This window comes from Onychostoma macrolepis, chromosome 04 (assembly GCF_012432095.1).
Source record: "Onychostoma macrolepis isolate SWU-2019 chromosome 04, ASM1243209v1, whole genome shotgun sequence".
Classification (NCBI taxonomy): domain Eukaryota; kingdom Metazoa; phylum Chordata; class Actinopteri; order Cypriniformes; family Cyprinidae; genus Onychostoma; species Onychostoma macrolepis.
This window is the reverse complement of record NC_081158.1, coordinates 10485794-10511464: the sequence shown is the minus strand read 5'-3', so window position 1 is coordinate 10511464 and position 25671 is coordinate 10485794. Positions and strand designations below refer to the sequence as shown.

The following is a 25671-nucleotide window of genomic DNA, read 5'->3' as shown; positions in this document are numbered from 1 at the left end:
AAACTACATTTAATATTCAGTGATTTAAGGCACAGGTTAGACCACAGATATAAAACAGAAACAATAATTAGATATATTCAGCCAAATAAGATAGATCGATAAACAGATAGTCTGTCAGCTGCACGTGATCTGCAATCATCTCTGATCAATTAAAACAAAAAAGTCTGTGAAATCGTTGTCAAACCAATATTGTTACATTAATGGATTTTTGCTAAACTAGGCTATAAAGAACACGGAGTCAAATTATGTGACGTTAATGCAATAAAATGCTTCTCAGCCACCATTATCAGCTATCGATTAGCCTAATAGCTAACATTATCAGCTATCGATTAGCCTAGTAGCTAACATTATCAGCTATCGATCTTACATTATCAGCTCAAAGATTATGAGCTATCGATCTGAATAAAATGGTACATCATTAACTATCATTTAGTTGCGCTATGAAACTGAGTAAATATTGAAACGAATATCATGTAAGTTACAGAGTAAAATAACTTCACCCACCTGTTTCTCACAGAAGAGTGTCTTCCGTTTGTTCGAAGCGCGTGGAACTTCCGGTTAAACGCCGCGTGACCGAATCCGTGCGCTTTTAGCAGCTAACGTTAGCATCTGATTAAAACCTTACTTCATCAAACATCATTCGGTAAACACGACTAGAAATATACATGAAACTATATCAAATGTATAGTTCAATAATATACAGCAACCTGTTGCTTACAGTTAGGCCTACACAAAGTGTTTCTTCCGTTGGAACAGAGTCAAACCAGAGGAATTAAAGATTAAAACCCAGTAACAATGTGCATGGGCGCATCCAACTAAACTACAGGCTCCTCCCTCTCCGTGGGCCTCTCTCATTGGCTAAAGCCACACACACTTCCGTTAGTGTGTATCTGCTGCAATACCACGTTCCCGGCTGCAGGGGCGATAGAGAGCACACACTCACACACACTCATAACCTGTTTTTATCACCTTGTGGGGAAAGTGAAAAAAAAGCATGAGGCATATGAGCAGAGGCTTATTAGGCCGTTTACATTGAAATCGGTGTGGGGCCCACTATTTTGGGCCCCACAACGCTGTTGGACCCCATACCGTTGGTGGGCTACTGGTCACCGGGCCCCACAAACTAATAAATACAAGTACACACACACACACACACACACACACACTCGCTTTCACACACACACACACACACACACACACACACTCGCTTTCACACACACACGCTTACACACACATGTTCGTTTTTGTGAAAAGTGGGGACATCCCATAGGCGCAATGGTTTTTATACTGTACAAACTGTATGTGCTATTGCCCTACACCAACCCTACACCTAAACCTACCCCTTACAGGACACTTTCTGCTATTTCAGATTTTCAATACACTCCATTCTGTGTGATTTATAAGCGTTTTGAAAAGTGGGGACATGGGGTAATGTCCTGAAAAGTCATCTTCTCCTTGTGATACCTGTCATACCCTTGTCATTATACACATCTATGTCCTGATTTGTCACAAGAACTCTCTCACACACACACACACACACACACACACACACACACATACAGTATGTAGCACTTGCATCCTCCAATGCAAATATCTACTAGACCAGTTCTAGACTCGAAAAGAATTGGGGAGGAGGATATAAAGCTTATACCAGGAGACCAGAAGAAGTTGAATATAAAAAAATAACACTTTACTATAACAACAACAATAATAATAATAATAATAATAATAGCAAATTATACAATCACTTGAATTTGATATCGTAAATCAGTTTAATTTCCCTTTGAGGAGTATAATACTGTTCATTTCATGCAATAAATGTAATAAAGTTCAGTTTGTGTGTAATGTAAAAAGAGAGAGAAAAAAAAAACATTCAAAAACCAGGAAAAAGTATGAAAAATACTGTATCCAATTTATTTCAAAGCAATCACTAATGCTCTGTCAGTTGACCATATGCACGATTACTTCCTGGTTTTAGATGAGCCAGCTCAGTCATTTCCAGTCAGTTCTACTGTGCTGTAAGAGGAGCGCTCTTTGCTTAGTTTCTGTACAAAATCCATTCACAATTTGAAGAAATTTTTGTTTATCCAAGAGGACAAAACGTCCACGTATACCATTTCAGGAATGACAAACGCAGGTGTTAAATATTACGCAGGTAAATCTGCTAAATTGTTCAGCGACTCATTGCTATGATTGACATTGATAATGGAAGACAAGCCAATGTCAAAATATAGCTCTGCATTAAGTGATTCAGACTACATTCAGAGTAGCAAAACTACAACAGTAACAAGTCTGTGTTGACTGAATATATTTAGCAGCTTTTCCAGTTAAAGATAAAACTTAAAAAATGTAGTTACTAAATTAAATCTAAAAATATTTCAAAATATTTAATGCATTATTTAATTGTTATACCATTAATAATGAACTTATTTCATTTGTAGTTAACTAGTTTAAATAATTCTCCCTTATATGCTGTTGGTGTCGGGGCGTATATATTTATTTATAAAATGACATGAGACTTTGTGATTCCTGCACTTGCTATACTTTATACTTCAGTACAATAGAAGCACACACATTTGGAGTTGAAATGGCAGCTGAGCTAATGAGTGATCCTCTGCTGCCATCTACTAGTTATAATGATAATTTAATAACATTTTCATCTTAAAAGTCTTTGTTTTTCGTTAGGAGACACATTTCTTTCATGTCATCTTTCATGAAAAGTATATCTACAAAGTGAATTTTACTGCACAGCCAGTAAAATTGATTATCAATAATACCATCATGATGTCACTTGGGAGATAGCATCTTTAATGTTAAAGGCATCATCTATCATTGTTGTTATGCTATCATTATTTATGATGTTGCAATTATTATTATTTTTTTTTCTCAATGTCTATAAGGGTCTCAAGAGTCTCTAGCTATATAAACCACAACATAAAATCAGCTTTACTGGAAGTTTACGAACTGGCTTGTTATAAAAGATGTATAAAGGATCATTTAAAATGCAATAATCTATCTTGTCTTTTTTTATTTATTTTATGTACCATATGGTTTGTTTTTTTGAGTATATTGTTTCTGGGTTTTATTAAATATTTTTTCGACATATGTTGTCATTAATTTGTAATCATTTGTATTTATATATTTTTTATGTAATCAAAGTTTTTCTTTTAGTTTTATGAGTTTTTTGTTTAGTTTTTTCATTGTTTAGGTGGAGGCTCTAAATAAGCCCTTCGGGTTTTCTGCCTCTCTCTACACAGTATATGGATTGTATTTTATTATTATTTTTGATCTATTTTACTCTTGTGCAAAAATTAAACTAAACTAAAACTATGCGGAAGTTCTAAAGAGCGCTCTGTGCATCTGGTCAGTTGGTTACCAGGCAACGCTGCAGGTCCTCTCGCTGACAACAGCTGCCTTAATTCTCTTCATGCATGTCTTCTCCATGTACGCTCACATATCACGGGAGAATCGTTGTCCAATGTCAAACTTTTTAACAGGCCATAAGAACATCTTATTACTCCATCAATACAAATAATTAAAATAGCGCTATACAAAACCGTAAAACACAACGACATTCAAAACAGCTCAAAATGGTGGCAGAACAGACATATTGTACTCACTACTCCAGTGTTTTCTATAATGACGTTTTATTATAAACAGCATACATTAATATTTCATTAATATAAGTTGTTAAACGATATCTTTTGCTATGTAACAGCGGACTCCTGTGCTAATCACATACAATAAAACGAGCTCAACAACTCACCAACAGATATTGTTCACCCAAAACTGTTCGTTTAGGATGCAGATCAGATAAGTATTACTATTTCTTCCTTTTTAGCATCTTGAAATACATTTTAACAAGTTAACCACGTTAATCACTCGATTTCTCAGCTGCTTCTCCTCTTTGACCGTTATTGTTCAAAGTATGCGCGCTACAGTTGCACACGCACTACATTCAGATTTCTTAAACGGAAAGCGTCAGCATGTAAGGATTTTCCGGACTATTTTCAAAAGCAATTGCAAATTGTATTTTCAATTGCGTTTTCCACATGTGGGCGCATAAATTGTGACATAATCCAAATGCAATTGCAAATCTTGCATTACCGTTTGCATTTTCGCTTTTGCGAACGCACAGTGACTGCCACATTTTAAATGAAAAGGCAAATTCTATTTGCAATTGTATTTCCCATGTCTTACGAGTTATGAGCCTGTCATATTTAAATAGCAATATTAATTACCACATTTGGTTTTTCACTTTCTCTGCATCGTGCATGTAACCTGCCAAAACTCAAATGAAATCGCAAATGAGATCCTTTTGCATTTGAATTTCCGATGTCTACACAGAAAGCTGTCAATCATCTGTTCAGAGCTCCGAGGTGATGACTTTGCTGGCAGAGGGTGCCGTAGAAACTGTCCCTCCACCCCAGAGCAAGTCAGGCTTCTAGCGGTTACTTCCTTGTCCCCAAAAAGTATGGCGGCCTCCGGGCCATCCTCGATCTCAGACAACTGAATCGCACCCTCAGGAAGAGGTCGTTCAGGACGATTAAGCTGAAGCAGATCCTCTCGCAAATTCGCACACAGAGCTGGGTAGTAACTGATTACATGTAATCTGGATTACGTAGTCAGATTCCAAAAATTAAGTACTTGTAATTAGAGTAAATTACATTTTAAAATACATTTTAAAATCAGACTACAGTTACTTTTTTATGGATTACATGATTACATAATATTCACACAATAGTAATAAATTATTCACAATTCACTGATTCTCCCTAATTTCTCTTTCATATTTTAAATTTTCCTTTCTAAAATAATCTACAGATTATATACATATTATATAGGTATATATAGTCCAGTTTTGTGGACATTCACACAAAGATCAGTCATTAGTCAGGTGGCGACAGCATTTGACCACTGGATTTACAAATATCATTTCAGGTTAAAGAAGGGTTTCAACATTGCATCAACTACTGCTGAACACATTCATTTTTATTTGAATTATTACTATGTAGGTTTTTTAACCATGTATTATTAATTATAACTAATTAAAATGCACATATTCACATTATTTCTTAGTTACATGTAATGCAGGCATTCCAAAACCTTTTGTCATCTAAACCTCATTCATCAAATATATTTGCTTTAAGTACCCCTGAAATTTTAAATATTTAAAAACATCACATTTGCATGTTTACGGTTTCTTTGATGTTTATTAATGATCACATGGCATGCAGGTAAATAAAAATATTTCATCTTTTTTAGTAAGTGTTTATTTAAAACAAAGACTATATAAATACAAAGACGGCTCACTCCTATACTTATGAATGGGAGAAACTGCAACGCGCAATATGGAGGAATAGTCCCACCTTCTAAAAGAAAGAGCCAAATTTCCCATAGAAACCTGACTAGACCAGCCAATGAACATGCGCTGTATAAGCACATTATGACTCCACATGCACATTGGCTGGTCTAGCCTGAAAAATAAGCTTTTTAAACTCTATTTGAGCATAAGAAACAACATTCATGGGGCAATTTCAGATTTTTGTTGCTGATTTGACATATGTCTTTTAATTGTGAGTTCAGCGAGCAGTTTTTGAGATTTCAGGATTCCTCCATTCATTAAGATAGGTCTTGTATGAGCTGCCCGGAGGCTTTGCAAATATGGCCGCTAAGTGAAGAGACTTCCCTCGAAAGGGAGTTTGTTTTAAAATGATCTATTTTCATTTAAAAAAAAATTATGATTTAATTAATTGTCAGCTTTTCATTAAACTCACAACCCCCCTGCAGTTCCTTTACGGACCCTAGTTTGGGAAACCTTGATGTAATATGTTTAATGTACTTCATGTTGTAAATTACAATGAATGGAACAAGTTTTCTTACTCGTTGCATTTTTTTTTTTGCATCATTATGGTACAAGGTAATGCTATTTAAATCAATGTGATAAACAAGTTAAATCAAAAGTAATCTAAAAGTAATCTGATTATATTACCTAAAATGTTTAATGTAACGGATTCGCACAGGGGACTGGTTCTTTTCTCTGGACCTGAAAGACGCATACTTTCACATCCAGATAGTCCCCCATCACAGACGATTCTTGAGATTCGTCTTCGAGGGAGTGGCTTTTCAGTACATGGTCCTTCCCTTTGGTCTGTCTCTGGCCCCTGCACTTTTTCGGAGACAGAAGGGAATCCGCATTCTCAACTTGCTCGACGACCGGCTCGTTCTGGCCCAGTCAGAGGTGGAGCTATTATCGCACAGAACCCTCCTCAGCCACCTGGAGCGCCTGGGACTCGAGGTCAATTTCGCCAAGAGCAAGCTGTCCCCCAGCCAGCGGATATCGTTCCTGGGAACAGTTCTCGACTCGGCTCAGATGAGAGCCGTAGTCACGCCAGAACGTGCTCTGGCAATGCGAAAACTCGCGGCCTCCTTCGAGATCGGTGCCGTATGCCCTCTCAAAACGTTTCAGAGGATGCTGGGCCTCATGGCCGCAGAATCGCCAGCACTACAGCTGGGCCTGCTTTGCATGCGTCCCCTTCAGCGCTGGTTGAAACCACGGGTTCCATCCCATGCATGGCGTTATGGACGCCTACATATCAGGGTGATCCAGGCCTGTGAAACAGCCTTAGCCCCCTGAAAGAACCAAGTCTGTAGTGTGAAGACAGCATGTCTGTGGTGTCCTACATAAATCACCAAGGAGGACTCTCCTCGAAGCGCCTCTGCCTTCTGGTAGAGTGCCTTCTGGAATGGGCCCAACCCAACCTGCGCTCGCTAAGAGCAGCATACAGGTGCTGGTCATATAATTAGAATATCATCAAAAAGTTGATTTATTTCACTAATTCCATTCAAAAAGTGAAACGTATATTATATTCATTCATTACACACAGACTGATATATTTCAAATGTTTATTTCTTTTCATTTTGATGATTAGAGCTTACAGCTCATGAAAGTCAAAAATCAGTATCTCAAAATATTAGAATATTTACATTTGAGTTTGAATAAATGACCCTCCCTACAGTATAAATTCTGGGTATCTCTTGTTCTTTGAAACCACAATAATGGGGAAGACTGCTGACTTGGCAATGATCCAGAAGACGAACATTGACACCCTCCACAAAGAGGGTAAGTCACAGAAGGTCATTACTGAAAGGTGTGGCTGTTTACAGAGTGCTGTATCAAAGCATATTAAATGCAAAGTTGACTGGAAGGAAGAATTTGGGTAGGAAAAGATGCACAAGCAACAGGGATGACCGCAAGCTTGAGAATACAGTCAAGCAAAGCCGATTCAAACACTTGGGAGAGCTTCACAAGGAGAGAACTGAAGCTGGAGTCAGTGCATCAAGAGTCACCACGCTCAGACGTCTTCAGGAAAAGGGCTACCAAGCCACTTCTGAACCAGAGACAACGTCAGAAGCATCTTAACTGGACTGTGGAGAAAAAGAACTGGACTGTTGCTCAGTGGTCCAAAGTCCTCTTTTCAGATGAAAGTAAATTTTAAATTTCATTTGGAAATCAAGGTCCTAGAGTCTGGAGGAAGAGTGGAGAGGCAAAGAATCCATGTTGCTTGAAGTCCAGTGTTAAGTTTCCACAGTCTGTGATGATTTGGGCTGCCATGTCATCTGCTGGTGTTGGTTCACTGTGTTTTCTGATGTCCACAGTCCACAGAATCTATGGGGTATTGTCAAGAGGAAGATGAGAGACACCAGACCCAACAATGCAGATGAGCTGAAGGCCACTATCAGAGCAACCTGAGCTCTCATAACACCTGAGCAGTGCCACAGACTGATCGACTCCATGCCACGCCGCATTGCTGCAGTAATTCAGGCAAAAGGAGCCCCAACTAAGTATTGAGTGCTGTACATGCTCATACTTTTCAGTTGGCCAAGATTTCTAAAAATCCTTTCTTTGTATTTGGTCTTAAGTAATATTCTAATATTTTGAGATACTGATTTTTGACTTTCATGAGCTGTAAGCTCTAATCATCAAAATTAAAAGAAATAAACATTTGAAATATATCAGTCTGTGTGTAATGAATGAATATAATATACAAGTTTCACTTTTTGAATGGAATTAGTGACATAAATCAACTTTTTGATGATATTCTAATTATATGACCAGCACCTGTATATACCGGGCAAGTTGATCTAGGGAGCGCACATGTTATCTCAGAGCAATGTCCCCTCAGAGGAGAGGATGCTCCATCTGCAGATGGTTCAGAGGATTTGGGAGATCTTTGGCGAGGCCGAGATAGACCTCTTCGCCTCAGAAGACAACTCTCACTGCCAAACTTATTATTCGACTGGCCCAACCTCTTCCTCTATGCGTTCCCCCCGATGGCCCTGATCCCGCAGGTTATCAGGCGAATTAAGGAACAAGGACACAAGGTTCTTTTGATGTCCCCCCTTTGGAAGAACCAACCCTGGTTGTCAGAGCTAACTCAGCTGCTCATAGCAGCCCCGTGGCCCATTCCCCTGAGACGAGATCTCCTCTCTCAAGCGAACAAGACAATATGGCACCCTCGGCCCGAGCAGTGGGCCCAACACCTTTGGCCACTCGACGGGAGCCTGCGAGCCTCCCAGCCTCCCAGAGCGAGCGTTAAACACCATTTCTGAGGCCAGATCCCCGTCTACAAGATGCCTCTACGCCCTTAAGTGGTCTGTTTTCTCCAGTTGGTGCCTAGCCCGCGGTGAAAACCCGTCTACCTCTGACTTATCGGTGGTTCTGTCCATCCTGCAAAAGCTGCTGGATAGGGGACGCTCCGCATCCACACTCAAGGCGTACGTAGCAGCTATAGCGGCCTCCCATACCCCTATAGCAGGCCAATCAGTGGGCAGGAACAACTCGGTTGTCCGTTTTTTGAAGGGTGCCAAGAGGCTGAATCCGCCTCGCCCCCTCACACTCCCTACATGGGACTTGCCCACTGTGTTGAGGGCTTTGAAGGGCCCTCCTTTTGAGTCACTACAGTCTACTACCCTTCGGTCACTGTCGCTAAAGACTGCTCTGCTCCCAGCACTAGCGTCGGTCAAGTGAGTTGGAGACCTGCAGGCGCGCTCCATTAGCCCTGCCTGCCTGGAATTCGGGCCCAACGACTCCAAGGTCGTCCTAAAACCAAGGCAGGGTTATGTGCCCAAAGTGCTTTCCACTCCATTCAGAGCTCAGGACATCACGCTGTCTGCGCTTCCTCCCTCTGAAGAGGACTGGGAGTTATCCTTGTTCTGCCCTGTCAGAGCTTTGAGTATTTACTTTGAGTGTTCCACCCCTTTTAGGAGGTTGAAACAACTCTTTATTAGCTTCGGTAACCGCGTCAAAGGGCATCCGGTCACAAAGCATAGACTCTCTAAGTGGATAGTGGATGCCGTTACGCTAGCGTACTCTTCCTTGGGCCTGCAATGCCCCATCGGAGTATGAGCCCATTCCACCAGAGGCATCGCCTCATCGTGGGCGTGGTCTAGTGGTGTGTCTATTACAGAGATCTGTGCGGCGGCCCACTGGACCTCGCCGTCCACATTTGCTAGGTTTTATAACCTGGACGAACTGGCCTTACAGGCCTGAGTCCTCTGCATAAGTGGGCATACTCTACGTTATGGGAACAATTTTGACAGAGAGTCCTTGACCGAGTCGTGCTCAAGGTCTCTGGTTGGTTTGCTTGCATGCTTTCAGCCCGAGGTGTGCCAAAAATGCAAGAGTCATATGGAACGATTACCCAGGCTGGGCATGATCTCTATGAGTTTAGCCTGTTTTAGCCTTGGAGTATATTGTTATGCTTCCCTATGGGCATTGAATGCTTAAGGAGGCATATTATGGAGTCGTTCCTGCGTGATTGTACTGGGTTCCCACAGCGTCTTTAAGACGAAGACAAAGACGCAGTACGAGTGAAGTATCGACGATACAGAACGAGTACTGCATACCTTGCTGTGCTAGGTAGGTAACTGCACGACTCAGTCGTCGCTTCAGTCGAAGTAACCTTAGGAGCCTATGGCGAAACGGCTGCTTATGTAGCCAGATGGCTCCACCCATTCTGGCGGGCTTCGTTGCCATAGGCTCATGCAGCTCCGCATTTTTAACACACTGTTCAGTTTCACTGCGTGATTGAATAAGGTTTCAGTTCCCATTACGTCTTTAAGACAAAGACGCAGTACTCATTCCGTATCTCAGTCAACTGAGGTTATGACAGTAACAGAGTATGTTTGTTCATCTGGGAAAACAGTGCGTTATCTCACTAGATTTAGAAAGTAAATCTTTTAGAAACCAATTTAGAAACCCATGACAGCACAGGAGAATACATCAACATATTTCTGTTGTTGTACATTGCAATTTCAAAATAAAAGTTCAAACCTTTGCTCTGAGTTTGCATGTGACCAAATATTAAAATTATATGGATTTAAACGTCATTGAATCACGCTGTAAAGTGAAACATCACCAGGCACCTCTGGAGGTATTTGTTATAAACTTATAATACTTAATGTACTTAAGTTGGTTATGTTCATATTATGTAGTATAGGCATATTACTTTATGTATTTTAACAGTGTTGTTCAATAAAACCATGTGATTACTTGGTTTTTGATACTTTATTGAAACCAATTATTATTGTCTCATCGTTAGTTTAATATATATATAAATGTAGTCATACTAAAGCCTGCTTTTCACTTAGGTCTACTTTTATTACTTAAAAATATCAGATTGCTCAATTGTCAAAATAATCAATAGATTACTTGTTTACCTAATTTAAAATTAAAATAATTGTTAGTTACGGCTCTAGATTACTAAAAATATTTCAAAATACAACTACATTGTTTTGCGAAGCTCAGCGTCTTGCTATTTGTGATTTAACCCTCTAAGCGCCAAAGTCACAAAATTGCGATTAAATAGACTGTAGTTCCTAATATAGTGTAATATCTCATTTGTATTCCCTACCACTAGATGGCAGACATGTAGTACTTCGATTCTAGACCAAAATTGTTCGAGGAAATAGCAGAGCAAGTGAGCTATCGTGTCATTGATGCGGAAGCAGTTCAGTTCATAGCGTCTGAGTAAATTGTGAGATTTGTGAGAGAAAATCGCCAAATGGCTTATAAAAAGTTGTACCGTGAGGATGTGTTGCAAATGGCATTCGCCTATTCTGACTCTGAAGGGGAATATTTGCCTTTTGGAAATGACGATTGGCTGTCTAATGATCGCACATCTCCCGGTATATCTTAACAGTGCAATGGTGCCGCCACACAAGGCGAGAGTGTTCACGAAGCACCAACAAGTGATCATTTGGACCCTTTGCCCAACGGGGATGGGGCTGGCAGGGGTGGACGTGGTCGTAGTGCCCTTTGGAGAGGCATCGCGTTGCCGATGATCAGCCAGATTCCTTTTTTTCTGATCGCGTGTGCTCAAAGGGCCGCCGGCAGACAGTACAGGTGCAGTCGGTGTGGGGTAGGTCTGTGCGCTGTGCCATGCAATGAGAGGTACCATACTCTCAAGAACTATAAACTGTCACCTAGATACCTGATTGGGCAGATAGCCGGTCAACTGATCAAAAAATAGGCACATGTATTTTACTATGGCACAGTAATATAGTAATGTTAGATTCTGGTAGAAACACTCTTGTGTCCTTTTGCACAACTGATGTGCTGATGTATGCTGAGTCTGCTATTAGTAATGGAATATGTTCTGAACTTTGGCCTGATTGCTTGGCAAGCACAGTTCCATATTTAGAAGATTTAGATGTCTGATTTGACCTTGTGATAAACTTCTCTGTATATATATCCCGCTGGCTGAACACTCTCTGGGGTGGATGGGGAACTTGGATTTTCCATACTGTGATACCTATTGTTGTTTTATCTTTGTTCTTACTGATACTAGCACCATGTATAATACAATGTATGTGTGTTTTTGTCAACCGCTCGATCACCGCTCTCATGACAAGGAATACTTACCAAGTGATGTTGAGTGCGCAGAGCTTGAGAACATTTGTTCCTAATGTAAGACTAATTAATTCTGTTACGGAACATGCAATTGAAGTTGTTGAAGATGTTGCAGATGAATATGTTGCATTACATGAGGTAGAACCAGAAGAATCAACATTGTAATCTTTTGTATGTTTGTTTTACTAATCAATCCAGATTAATCAGAGTTACTCATTAACTGTTGAATTTTATGTTAACAACGCATTTGTTGATTATTGATGATGTACTGATCAATACATATATGATTTCTTATAAATCTGCACCAGAGTGTTTAGTAGGTAAGACATTATAGTGTCTTAAAGTGGCCACTGTTAGATTCTGGCAGAAACACTCTTGTGTCCTTTTGCACAACTGATGTGCTGATGTATGCTGAGTCTGCTATTAGTAATGGAATATGTTCTGAACTTTGGCCTGATTGCTTGGCAAGCACAGTTCCATATTTAGAAGATTTAGATGTCTGATTTGACCTTGTGATAAACTGATGAAGTAACTTCTTCTTTCTCTGTATATATATCCCCTGATGCTTATTAAAAGCTGAGAGCTATGGTTAAACGGGACATCTGTGTCTTGTCTTGATCATTGCAACCCGGGTACCCGAAAAAGTTTATCTTCTTCTTACAACCAGACTTCAGATCTCGGTCTTGTTAAGATCTAATTCTAACAAGTAATAATTTACTACTTTCTCCTGTTTTACTGTTGATTTCCCTCTTTTCCTGATCATTTGGAATGAGGATAAAAAGACAAAAAAAACATGCAAATAAGTTCAAACATCCATTCAATATCTATTATTTCCTGAATATTACTGATGAACTGATCAAAAAGTAGGCTACTGTTCACATGCGTTTTACTACTATATAGTATAGTAATATAGTAATAATTTAGTACTTTCTCCTGTTTTATTGTTGGTTTAAATTTTTTATTGTTGGAATTGAAATATCAATTCAATATCTACTATTTCCTGAATATTATGAAATTCAAGAGGGCCGCCCCTGATGACATCATAATATGCAAATTAGATGTGTATATTTACACCCCACATAAACTTTAGGTCATGCCCAACATTTTTCTAATTTACAGTAGATCTCTATCTTTAAGCCCTTTCAAGCCACAAGCTTTTGAAATCTTGAAAAGTACGAGTTTATGTATTTTAAGTGTTGTTCAATAAAACCATGTGATTACTTGGTTTTTTATACTTTATTCAAACCAATTATTATTGTCTCATCGTTAGTTTAATATATATAAATGTAGTCATACTAAAGCCTGCTTTTCACTTAGGTCTATTTTTATTACTTAAAAATATCAGATTGCTCAATTGTCAAAATAATCAGTAGATTACTTGTTTACCTAATTTAAAATAATTGTTAGTTACGGCTCTACATTACTAAAAATATTTCAAAATACAACTACATTGTTTTGTGGAGCTCAGCGTCTTGCTATTTGTGATTTAAAAGACAAATATTTTGTCATTTGAAAATTTCTTGAAAATAGTATAAAAATAATGTCTCGTTCTAGTGAACTAAGTATCTATATTTTGTCTCGTCTCATGAGCTAAATGTATTGTCACACCCCTAGTGTCCATGAACGTGATATAGCTCATAATTTTCAAACACTTAGATCAAACAGTTAAAGGTGTTGTATGTAGAATTTTGACACTACTTTATCTACTAAAGCATAAAAATACCATAATATGTTTTGCAGATATTTAAGAAACATGCTAAGTTAACATACTTGTTTATATGAAAAACAATTCTACAGTCAGTAATTCTCCTTTGAAAATGTGCATTCCGGGCCGGAATGTCTGTGTATGTTTTGATTTGTGAAACCCGCCCACTGCCAGTTTACCCAATTGTATTTTGGCACCCTGGGTTGCCAGTTGGCGGAAAACACAGCGTATTTCATGTCATTCATCGTCATGTGCGCTCGTTCCTGTTGGTGTCATCAGTCTGGCAACCTGCGTGTGCATCAAGTATGAGGAGGAGGGCCCGGGTGAAAAAACCCTCTCCAATATTTTGAATTTGGACTGAAATACCTAGTTCAACCACTAGGTGTCAATCCAACATACAGCACCTTTAAGGACAAACCAGCGCACACGTCTACAAACAAGCCACCATCTTGAAAGGTCAACCATGTGATTTTTCGAGTAAAATTTATTCGTTCAGATCTGAGCAGTTTTGAGTACTTTTTTGTGTTTGTTTGTGTGATCGTGTTGATGTTTGGAGTAAGAAACTGTTATTGAATGTCAGGTCCAAAGTCAAAAGTTTGAGATCTGTGATAAGAATTGACAGGAATCCATCTGAAGTGTTGCTGCTGCAGTTTCATTTTCAGTTCAATTCAAGTTTATTTGTATAGCGCTTTTGATTATGCAAATCGTTGCAAAGCAGCTTTACAGAAAATTATGTTTCTACAACATATTTAGTAGTAGCTTATCAGAGGTGATTTGTCAAATTGATGTACATATGGCAGAAATGTAGAGTAAAATTACGTAACCAAACAGACAATGAACACTATTAACAGCAATGATTATATGTTGCAATCAAACTTATAGCATTTATGCTCTTTAGATATCTTTGAATCAAATTTGTTAGTTAATTTCATTAAAATATAATGGAATTGCTAAATATTTACATCAAGCCTAATTTGAGCCTTGTGAGATGTTAGTATAAATGTTAATTTAGATTAAATATTGTTTTGTGGTGCTCTTTATTTTTAAATGTTAAATCATTTCAGTTTCTGTACAAACTTGTAACATGATCGAATTACTTTATTACAGTGAATGTAGTTACAACAAAGTCTAACTATATTTAGATTGACATGGACATATTATTGTGTTGTAGTTATTTTCCTGTAGAGGTTCATAAAGATGGGTGTCAATTTGTTTTGTTTTATTATTGATCATAGTCAAACATAGCCTGTGGTAACTCAGTACTTAATTTATTTGCCATATCCAGGACTTATAAAGTATGTGCAATACATATAAATGTTTCACATTGTTAGCCGAAACACCTGCCTATGTAATGAGATATTTTTCAAAACAATTGCAATGGCAGAACATCGAAAATTTGTCACGACCGGCTCAAAGCCGTGACAAAAGATTGGAGGACATAGTCAGTTTGGTTTGGTCGCAACGAAAATGTTTATTAACATAAATAGGAAGTTAAATGAACCAAAAAAACAGCACGATCAAACACAATTTCTGTCAGACACATCATTAGTCAAAGCATCAGACAGAACCAAGTTTAAGGGACTAACAAAGTCAAAATTAACAAAGACCAAACGTGAGCAGGACAGCCACCATGCCAACAAAGCCTAAGCTTTATAGAGGGAAGAACAGGTGTACACGGTTCACTTGATGAGTCTCCCAACCACACCCACTGGCCGGCCGTAGCAGGAAGAACAGGAGACCCGTCACAAATTTTAAAATGCAAGCTGTTACCCAATCACTGCATTGGACGTTTACATCCAAGCCTCACTTTATATTTGGAAGAATTTAAATTATATTATTTTTCTACACAGATCTTTTCGTATGTTAATCCAGGGGGCAGAATGAAAAAATATGAATAGAAATATTAACAATAGAAAGATTGACAAAACAGAAATGCATAAAATGTGTGAATTACCACATATGTGAGTGCAGTGTTTCTGAATGAGATTTTAAATTGATGTGATCTTTGTGTCGATGCTCTTACTTTTGATATAGTAATATGACAACAATTTTTATTTGTAAGGTTCTGGTCTCTTCTGCTTCAATTACATATATGCCTAAATGTGTAAATTAGTAAAAAAAAAAAAAAGCAGCGTCTGCTGCTTCTGTGAGAAATCACTCTCGAAGTCTTGAGGTTTTGATGCCATTTTATTCTCAGAGATAATTATTACTCTTTATATAGTTTTTCCTCAAGGCTCGTTCAATACATTTCATACATGGGGCCAGTATTACTAAACGGAAAATTAGCGCGAGAGCACAATTCTAAAACAGCGCTGATGGAAGGGGATATTTCTGAGGGTGATTTACTAACAATGCGTAAATTAAAGAACACAGACGCAACATCTCATTTACATATCAACCAACGCAATATACCAAGCGCAGCGCAAATTAGCCTAGTCGCCAATAAAGAATAAAAAAAAAGAAGCCACAGTACACTGAAAAGAACCGGAGGACAAAAAAATGAAGGTTTGTTTGAAGCTTTGATAGCCCTGGTATTGCATGACTCCTAGTTGAGGGTTCAAAGTCATTTTTTATTTTCTGAAGCAAATTAAAAATAACATGGCTTGGCAAACGATATGTTCATATAATGTGTTTTTTCCAAATAAATTAATACGTGTGGAAAAATCCTCTCCCTTTTACCACCCGCTCTCTGTTCTCTGTGGTGCCTTCTCCTAGCAACAATAATTGCAGACATTTCAAGCGAAAAATAGTTTAAGACATTTTTTGGGGGTTAAATAATGGCGCAAATACCAGTAATTTGACGAGCGTAAACGTTAGTAAATCATATTGCGTGATTCATTTGAATACTCTCCTCCCATAAATTTTGCATCTCAAAGGGAAACTCTTACAAATGCATATTCAATAAGGTCAAGCGCAAAAATTACTGTCCACGTCTTAAATCATCACTGCGCGTCTTAAAACATGACAGTACAATTTTAACGCCAAAAGAGCGTTATTGTTATTGGCCCATAGTTGTTATTGTTTTTTTTCTTTTTTGACTGTGCCTCCAGTCTGTTTTTAGGAAGTAGACACAAGGCCTCAATTTTAAGTGAAATGAGGAGACTCCATCATATATTTTGTCTAATGTCCAAACAGGATGTGCAGCTTCAGTGTATTTTGATAATGTCAGCACATTTCATTCTCAAACAGGCCTCTATACACACAGGCAAATACATGATTATAGTAGTAGAATAACTTGATACATAAATGGCTATATTCACATTGATTATATTTGATTAATTCATATTTTGATGAATAAAAAATATTCTACACTTCCAGACAGAAATTCTGAAGCTCCTCCCAAAAATCCTGCAGAATGAAACACATTGAAGATACTGAAGAACAAAGGTTGGTGTTTAATCTTGATTCTTCATTAAAGGTGAAGATTGCTGAAGATGATAAGTGGTTTAGTTTTAGATTTGTTGTAATAGGGATCATATTTAGAGCTGCTGAAGCATCAAATTTATTTTCTATGAACTGGGTACTTTAAAAAAAAAATGTATGTTAGATAATTGTGTAGTTGATCAAACAAGTTTAATAGTTCTCCCTATAGAAACACGGGATTTGTGCCAATATTTCTTTTTATAGTTTCAGGGACATGTCATTTTTAAAAACCCATCAAAATGATCAACATTTCATATCGCAATTGTCTACTGTCCATGGTCACATCATGATTGACTTTTATAGTTTTTTTTCTTTCATATTTCTCCATTTACTTTTATTTCAGAGTTGATTGAAGAAAATGAGGAGAATGGAGAATTTTAGTGAAGGTGAGGAGAAAATTCATGTTAAAACTGGAGAAAAACATTTGTGTTGCTCTCAAACCAAACAGAAAGATTCAAGGAAAAGAGCCAAAAAATCATTCACCTGCACTCAGTGTGGAAAGAGTTTGACAAGCAAATGTGATCTTGGGGTTCACATGAGAGTTCATACTGGAGAGAAGCCATTCACATGTGATAAGTGTGGAAAGAGATTTTCAATCAAACATCATCTCGATCGTCACATCAGTGTTCACACTGGAGAGAGGCCGCACACATGTGATCAGTCCGGGAGGAGTTTCACACAAAAAGGAAACCTTATGGCGCATATGAAAATTCATACTGGAGAGAAACTGTATGCATGTGATCAGTGCGGGAAGAGTTTCACACAAAAAAGAAGCCTTATGGAGCATATGAAAATTCATACTGGAGAGAAACTGTATGCATGTGATCAGTGCGGGAAGAGTTTAACACAAAAAAGAAGCCTTATGGAGCATATGAAAATTCATACTGGAGAGAAACCATTTACTTGTGCTCAGTGTGGAAATAGTTTCAAACAAAAATCAAGCCTTAAGGAACACATGAACATCCACACTGGAGAGAAAACGCATGCATGTGATCAATGTGACAAAACATTTTTGAGGGCTTCAGCCCTGAAGAAACACCTGACAGTTCATTCAAAGGAGAAACCACATTCATGTTATTTGTGTGGAAAGAGTTTTTCATGTCTAAGATATTTGAAAAAACATCAGAAAATACATACTTGTGTGAGAGAGTACATGTGCTTTGAGTGTGAAAAGACTTTTACTTCAGCAACCAATTTAAAACGGCATGAGAGGATTCACACTGGAGAAAAACCTTATAAGTGTTCACACTGTGACAAGAGATACAGTCACTCAGGAGACCTGAAAACACATGAGAGGATTCACTCTGGAGAGAAGCCGTACACATGTGATCAGTGCGGGAAGAGTTTCACACAAAAAGGAAACCTTATGGAGCATATGAGAGTTCATACTGGAGAGAAACCATTTACTTGTGCTCAGTGTGGAAATAGTTTCAAACAAAAATCAAGCCTTAAAATACACATGAACCTCCACACTGGAGAGAAACCGCATGCATGTGATCAGTGTGGAAAAACATTTTTGAGTGCCTCAGCCCTGAAGCAACACCTGACAGTTCATTCAAAGGAGAAACCACATTCATGTCATTTGTGTGGAAAAAGTTTTTCATGTCTACAATATTTGAAAGTACATCAGAAAATACACACTGGTGTGAGAGAGTACATGTGCTTTGAGTGTGAAAAGACTTTTACTTCAGCGACCGGTTTAAAACTGCATGAGAGGATTCACACTGGAGAAAAACCTTACAAGTGTTCACACTGTGACAAGGGATTCAGTCATTCAGGAGACCTGAAAACACATGAGAGGATTCACACTGGAGAAAAACCATACAAGTGTTCACACTGTGACAAGGGATTCAGTCATTCAGGAGACCTGAAAACACATGAGAGGATTCACACTGGAGAAAAACCGTACAAGTGTTCACACTGTGACAAGAGATTCAGTCATTCAGGAGCTCTGAAAACACATGAGAGGATTCACTCTGGAGAAAAACCGTACAAGTGTTCACACTGTGACAAGAGATTAATTCATTCAGGAGCTCTGAAAACACATGAGAGGATTCACACTGGAGAGAAACCTTACAAGTGTTCACACTGTGACAAGAGATTCAGTCGGTCAGGACATCTGAAAAGACACGAGAGGATTCACTCTGGAGAGAAACCTTACAAGTGTTCACACTGTGACAAGAGATTCAGTCGGTCAGGACATCTGAAAATACATGAGAGGATTCACACTAGAGAGAAACAGTACAACAGTGTTAATTTCGTTGACGAATAATTTTCGTCATGATTTTCATGATCCTGTCATGATAACAGGAACGAGACGATAACAAATAAAAACTCTTTTTGAATGACAAAAACAAAGACAAACATCTATTGCCATTTTCATCAACGAATAAAAATAAGACGAAAATGTTACGGAGGGACAATTGGACAGAGATCATCCAATCAGAATGAATCTCCTGCGTGGAAAGGAGGTGAGATGCACACATTTGAACTGTAATGCTCTGATCACAAGTTTGCATACACTTGCTGCATAAAATTTAAAACAAATGTCAGTGCCTGGGAGTTAAGAAAGAGCACACCTATGGATAAATTTGAAAAGTGTAACGATGCGAAAGAGCGCTTAATTCGGTCCGGTTTTCTGAGCGCACACAGCCGAATCCCACACAAAAGCGTCTCTCAAATAGCGCACGATTACTGAATTCAGTTCTCGCTCACATCTTAACGGAGAAGTACACACAAAATTATCTCAAATTGTCAGTTTTGATGAGTATTCACGTAAACACACCCGGTTACATCTTAAGTGAATGTAAACTGTTGGGATAATATCGGATGTGTGTTCCAGTATATTGAATCCAAGCATTCAGTTTTAAACGGACAGCAGACTAATTTAGTTGCTGTTTTCTGTGACCTTTATTGTTAATGAATCAACAAAAGAAAGAGATAAAATCACTCACTGCTCTTGAATGAATCATTTTATTAGCCCTAATAAGGATTAATCTTAATTTTAATGTATATAAATAAATATGTCTGCTTGAAAGGATGAAGAAAGTTGTATGCAAGTTGTTATAAACAATGCATATTATATAGCCATTGGTATTTCAAAAGAGGACCATGTACTTGTTTAGTTTATGAGAAGTTGTTTTAATTAATTTTGAGATAAAGACGTGTCAAAGCAGTTAAATCTGTGTCTATATTGCATGTTCAAATCATTTATATTACCAAATGTTTTCTCTGGGAATTCATGAGTTTGAAAATTTTAGAGAAATGCTTAATAAATGCATTACACTGTTAGATTTCAGTTGACTAAATTTACTGTAGATTTAGTCGACTAAAACTAGACTAAGACTAAAAACAATTCGGATGACTAAAATGTGATTAAAACTAAATGGCATTTTAGTCCAAAGACTTTGACTAAACCTAAATCAAAATTTGGTGTCACAATTAACACTGCCGTATAAGTGTTCACACTGTGACTAGATTCAGTCAGTCAGGAGGATTCACACTCGAGAGAAACCGTATCACTGCACTGAATGTGGGAAGCGTTTCAATAATTCATCTTCTCGACACAGTCTTACAAAACACATTCACAGTAAGTAGATCATCTTCAGATCCAGCACTTTCAGTTCTGATGCTGCGTCCTCATCAAATGCGACACAATAATGCATCAAGCAATAAAATATAATTTCACAGTGAATAAAGTTCATCTTCATCTTCAAATCAAGCAGATTCAACTGTGAGATTCAGATCAACACAAAGATGGAGTTTCTCCCCAAAGAACAATGTCAGAAAGTTTTATTATTGTATATAGTTTTGCTTCATGATATAAATATTGTTTTTTTTTTTTACGAGTTTCATATATTGTTCAATTGGCGTTATTGACAATCAGACAGCAAAAGAATGCCAATGACTTTTCCTCACATCAGGAGACTCTCAGGATGGATCTACCATTTCAACAGTTTCAAAACATTCAACATTTCTAAAAGTTTCAAAGAGTTTTAAATTGACTGGTTTTTATATTAATTTAGAACTTCCAAATAATTGTCAAACTCTTAACCCTCTGGGATCGACAAACGCGTATACGCGTTTTGACGCAGATTTTCCTGATAAGGCCGAAATGAGCTTGAATTACTCTGCCATTTTTGATCGTACAGATAAAAGCAATACACCATTCGAATCTGTAAGGGGTCTACTTTTATTTGTGTACACTCATAATAACAACTAAACTTTGTGCTTCTGAAGAATAAAGAAAACAAACAGGGTGCGCTCTCTGTCTTCTCCGTCTCTGCGAACTGTTTTTAGAAACGCGTCACTAAAATGAACTGTAACTCAGCAAATACTCAACACAGAGACATGAGAAATATATCTATAGAAAGCTTGAAGTGTCTACTTTGAAATGAAGCAAGTCTTATCGAAAACAAACATTCGGTGATGAAGTAATCCGTATGAAACCAACACGATGTTCAATCTTTCCCGTCTGACTCATTATCTCTAATGAGATCCTGCCCTCGCGCGACTCGCGCTGTTCATATGTAAATAGCTGCGTGGTAAGTGCGCGCGTGCAAACGCCCAACACAAACAAAGAGTGAGGAGATGCATCGCGGCTACTGTTCGTTTCTGGAAGACGCGCTGAGTAAAAGCAGGATTTCCCTCGAAAGAAGAACACGATTTCATCCAGCAGAGGACATGAGTAAGTAATGTTTCTTTTTTACATTAGTTACCGTTTTATTGTGACATAAACTTGAACAGATTTACTAACAGTTAGTTGGGTTTTTCCCAAACGACAACATGATGAATGCTACGCGTCTAAGAATGTTTAGACCATGTTTATTATTAATACTCTGTTCACAAATAGATTTTAATAGCGTGCTAAACAATAATAATTAGTTTCTCAGATATAAAATATCATTTTTTATAGTACAAAGTACATACTTTTATTGTACAAAGCATGCTTGAGTCTGTGGCTACAGAATCATATCATAGGCTACTATAAAATCATACATACTAGACTATATGACTACAAAATCATAGTTGGGTTTTTCCCAAACTATAATTCCTGACTACAATGTTTGAAATCGTGTAAAACATTTTGAATATGATAGGCAGTTCATTGTATTTAAATTTCTTACAGCGCTATGATGTTTTCATGCTCTATATAAAACAATAAAAGTAATATGAGTGTACACTGTAACATGATGAATGCTACGAGTCTAAGTATGTTTAGTACATGTTTATTATTAATAGCCTACTCTGTTCAGAAATAGATTTTAATAACATGCTAAACAATAATAATTAGTTTCTCAGATATAAGATTTCTTTCTCTTTTTTATGATAGTGATATATATGATATTTATGATATATATACAGATGTTCCTGATATTAACATGCTCACAAATGTTTTTTTTTTGTTTGTATTTTGAATCAGATACCAGCACCAGATGTATCCTGATGTCTCTTCAAACTGTTTTCCTCTGAGAGCGCTGCACCAACATGAGATGTTCAACTACACTGATATTCTATGTCAAAACAAGCTCCTTCTCTACTGATTATGTTTTTTTCTTCTTGAATCCATGGAAAGAAGTAGAAACACTTAAATAACATGTAAATATCAGGTATGATTTACTTGTTTCACTTGTTGAACAGAATCTGTTGCAGGAATGACTCAAAGTCTGTTCACATCTCTGTGGTTAGATCAGTGTGCACAATAATGTGTCTTTGACCTTCATTATGTATGTTTTGATTATACTGTGTTGTAAATAAAATACAAATAATTTAAAAAACCCTTTTTTTTCAATCTCCTCACATTCTCTCTTACCTGCCTCACAGTCACACTGATGGGCCATTAGGGGAGGGCCCTTTGTCTCTCAGGTGAAAATCACTTAATATTCATGGCCATTGCCACTCCCTCGCATATAGACCCTCGATCACAAAACATGTCTTGAAAATTTTAAATCAATATATTGTTTTCTGTGAATGAGTAAGCAGAATGATTTTCACATAATTCTGAAGTAAATATTCTAGCCTACAAGACTGATTACTCAAAAGTCTTGGTCAGGACTATTTAGTGTGGGTTTTATGGCCTTATTTCAGCTACATTTTTTCCCAAAACTTACAAACCACGCATAATATTTTTTTTCTAAAAAATGCAAACATGTACATCCATCTTGGTCACATATTATTGTAGCACAGTTTGTGCTGAATACAAAAAAAATTACATGTTGGTCAATAGTATGTTTTAAGTAGCTGAAATAAGCACAAATATCAGGGCATGTCAAAACATCTCAAGGGCCCCAAAATGACCTCGGACCCCAGAGGGTTAAATGCATGCATTGCTTGTAATGTTCCTGACAAGTTTCAATAAAAGTGTCTGTGAAATGAACAAATCTTAACGTAATGGCAGAAAAACAAATGCCACATCTTTTTTGTTTTCTAGAAGTCAAACATCAGTTCTTTTCAGCTCTTTTCTATAATAAAACCGTTGACCACAGACCACTGTGCAAATCTCTAAAACTAGTCATCAGGACGGGTTCAGCAGATCAATGCTGCTGTTCACTGGAATCACCACAGCTCAGTTCTGAAGACAAGAAATAGTTTAAATTCATACAGCTGATAATCAAAATGTCATTGAAGTGAATGCTGCTAGTGTAGCTGTTCTGACATGAAAGAGCATCATTAGAGCATTCCTGATCACTGAGAAAAACCTGGGCTTTCAACTGCAGCTTCTGCTCTCTGTAAAGAGCACTATTGTGTTCAGGAGTGGAGAAGCTTTGAGTTCTGTTATTTTGGTCATGGTTTGGGGATTTGAAGGTGGAAACATTGATAAATACACTCCGCTCATCTCCAGTGTAGAATCTGGGTAGATACTTATTATAGTAACGAAGTGAATTTACTTGAGTACACTTATTGAGAATCTGTACTTGAGTATTATTTTTTCTGGAAACTTTTGAAAGACAAATACCATACTTTTTACTCCACTACATTTATATAAAGGTCCCCAAGCTGAAAGTCGTCACATGTAGCAGTTTTTCCTGAGTGCACATTTTCAGATTCACTGAACCCGTTTTTTTCTGCGAAAATCTGGCCTGCGATCTGCCAGGACCTTCCAGTGTTGCCAAGCCTTACAGTATTTCTAAGCCTGCCATTTTCTGCCTAGCTTTGAATGGACATTTGGCAGACTTTTTATGCAAATCTGGTAACCTTGAGACCTTCACCGCTAAACTAATGTAAACGGCTAGACGTAAGATCATAGAAGATAAATGATCGACGTGGCAGCTGAACGGTAAATAAAAATTACCTACACCTTGAGCTACTGTCAGTCCTCTGTCGTGTGTTGTGTTTCCCGCCCTCATGTTTCCTTATTTGGTCATGTTATTATTTATTTGGTGTCTGTTAATTAACCTGTGTATTCAGTTCCTGCCCGTTCAGTTACTTTTTGTCTGGTCTACTTGTTATTCCCCGGTGTTCCTGTGTGTCCCAGCCTTGTCTTGCCCTGTCTGTTTTGGATTTATTAAAGACTGTATTTTGAGTTCATCCTCGTCTCTGCTGTGTGCACCGTGACAGCTACATGCAGAGGTGGACAAAGTACACAACTTCATTACTTGAGTGAAAGTACAGATACTACTGGTCAAATACAACCCGAATTCCGGAAGTGTTGGGACGTTTTTTAAATTTGAATATAATGAAAACTAAAATACTTTCAAATCACATGAGCCTATATCTTATTCACAATAGAACATAGAGAACATAAATGTTTAAACGGAGAAATTTTACACTTTTATCCATTAAATGAGCTCATTTCAAATTTGATGCCTGCTACAGGTCTCCAAAAAGTTGGCACGGGGGCAACAAAGGGCTGAAAATCAAGACATTTTGAAAAGATTCAGCTGGGAGAACATCTAGCAACTAATTAAGTTAAACAACAATAATAATTAAACATGGGGTCAATAGATATTTTCTTGTTTAACAGCTGAAGACCAGCAACGCAAAGAAAATCAGTCACAGCAAGCCGGTCAAACCAGTCCTGATGCATGAGGAATGAACATGGCCTTCTTGTGCCCAAACAGAAAAGACAGAGAGCTGGAAAGTTGCACATTTCCATTGGTATGTCTGTATTCAATGCAGTTATGTGTGGAACAGCTTTGATGTTGATCTCTCAAAAGACAGCAGTTTTAGTTTTACACACATACATCTTTTAATAGCTCCTAGAATGAGCAGATTAGCTGTGCCATCATCTCTGGAATTTGGGCAGGAAATGACTGAATATGGTGAGTACTGACACCTGCCCCTATTCACCAACACTACTTCTCTAGAGTTAATGTTGACTTACTGTTTTGTCTGTTTGTTTGTTTGAAGGAGGATGAAGCCAGCTGAAGAAGATATCAATTCAATGGCCACCAAGTGCTGCACTGCTGCCTGAACCCATCAGGTATCTGCTGTGAAGACTGCTTTCATGAACAGCTCTACTGTGACAGAGCAGATGTTATGGCACATAAAAGTAAACTTCACAACTGAACAACTGATAGTGGTGGAGGGATTCTTTTAGCCCATACCTCCAACAAGAATCAATAGTAAGTCCAGTGCAACAATTATAAATAAAAATACTATATATTGTTTATTGATTTACCACACCCTA

General features: G+C 37.8%; 1 protein-coding gene across 5 annotated transcripts in view; it reads left to right on the top strand.

Annotated features, from left to right (window-relative positions):
• The window catches only part of LOC131538716 (zinc finger protein 658B-like), a 72612-nt gene that overhangs the window by 46387 nt on the left and 554 nt on the right, over positions 1-25671 (top strand). For 2 of the 5 annotated variants that reach the window (XR_009270647.1, XR_009270648.1), the window contains 5 exons: positions 16938-17006; positions 17386-19513; positions 25006-25139; positions 25238-25303; positions 25392-25606. Coding sequence is in view for 1 of the 5 variants with exons in the window: in XM_058772778.1 (XP_058628761.1) it covers positions 17401-19314 (1914 nt within the window). In the remaining 4 variants the exon portion in view is untranslated. Of the gene's footprint in view, positions 1-16937; positions 17007-17385; positions 21730-22464; positions 25140-25237; positions 25304-25391; positions 25607-25671 lie in introns of those variants that run through there. The other 3 variants (XR_009270649.1, XR_009270650.1, XM_058772778.1) reach the window with 3 other exon arrangements.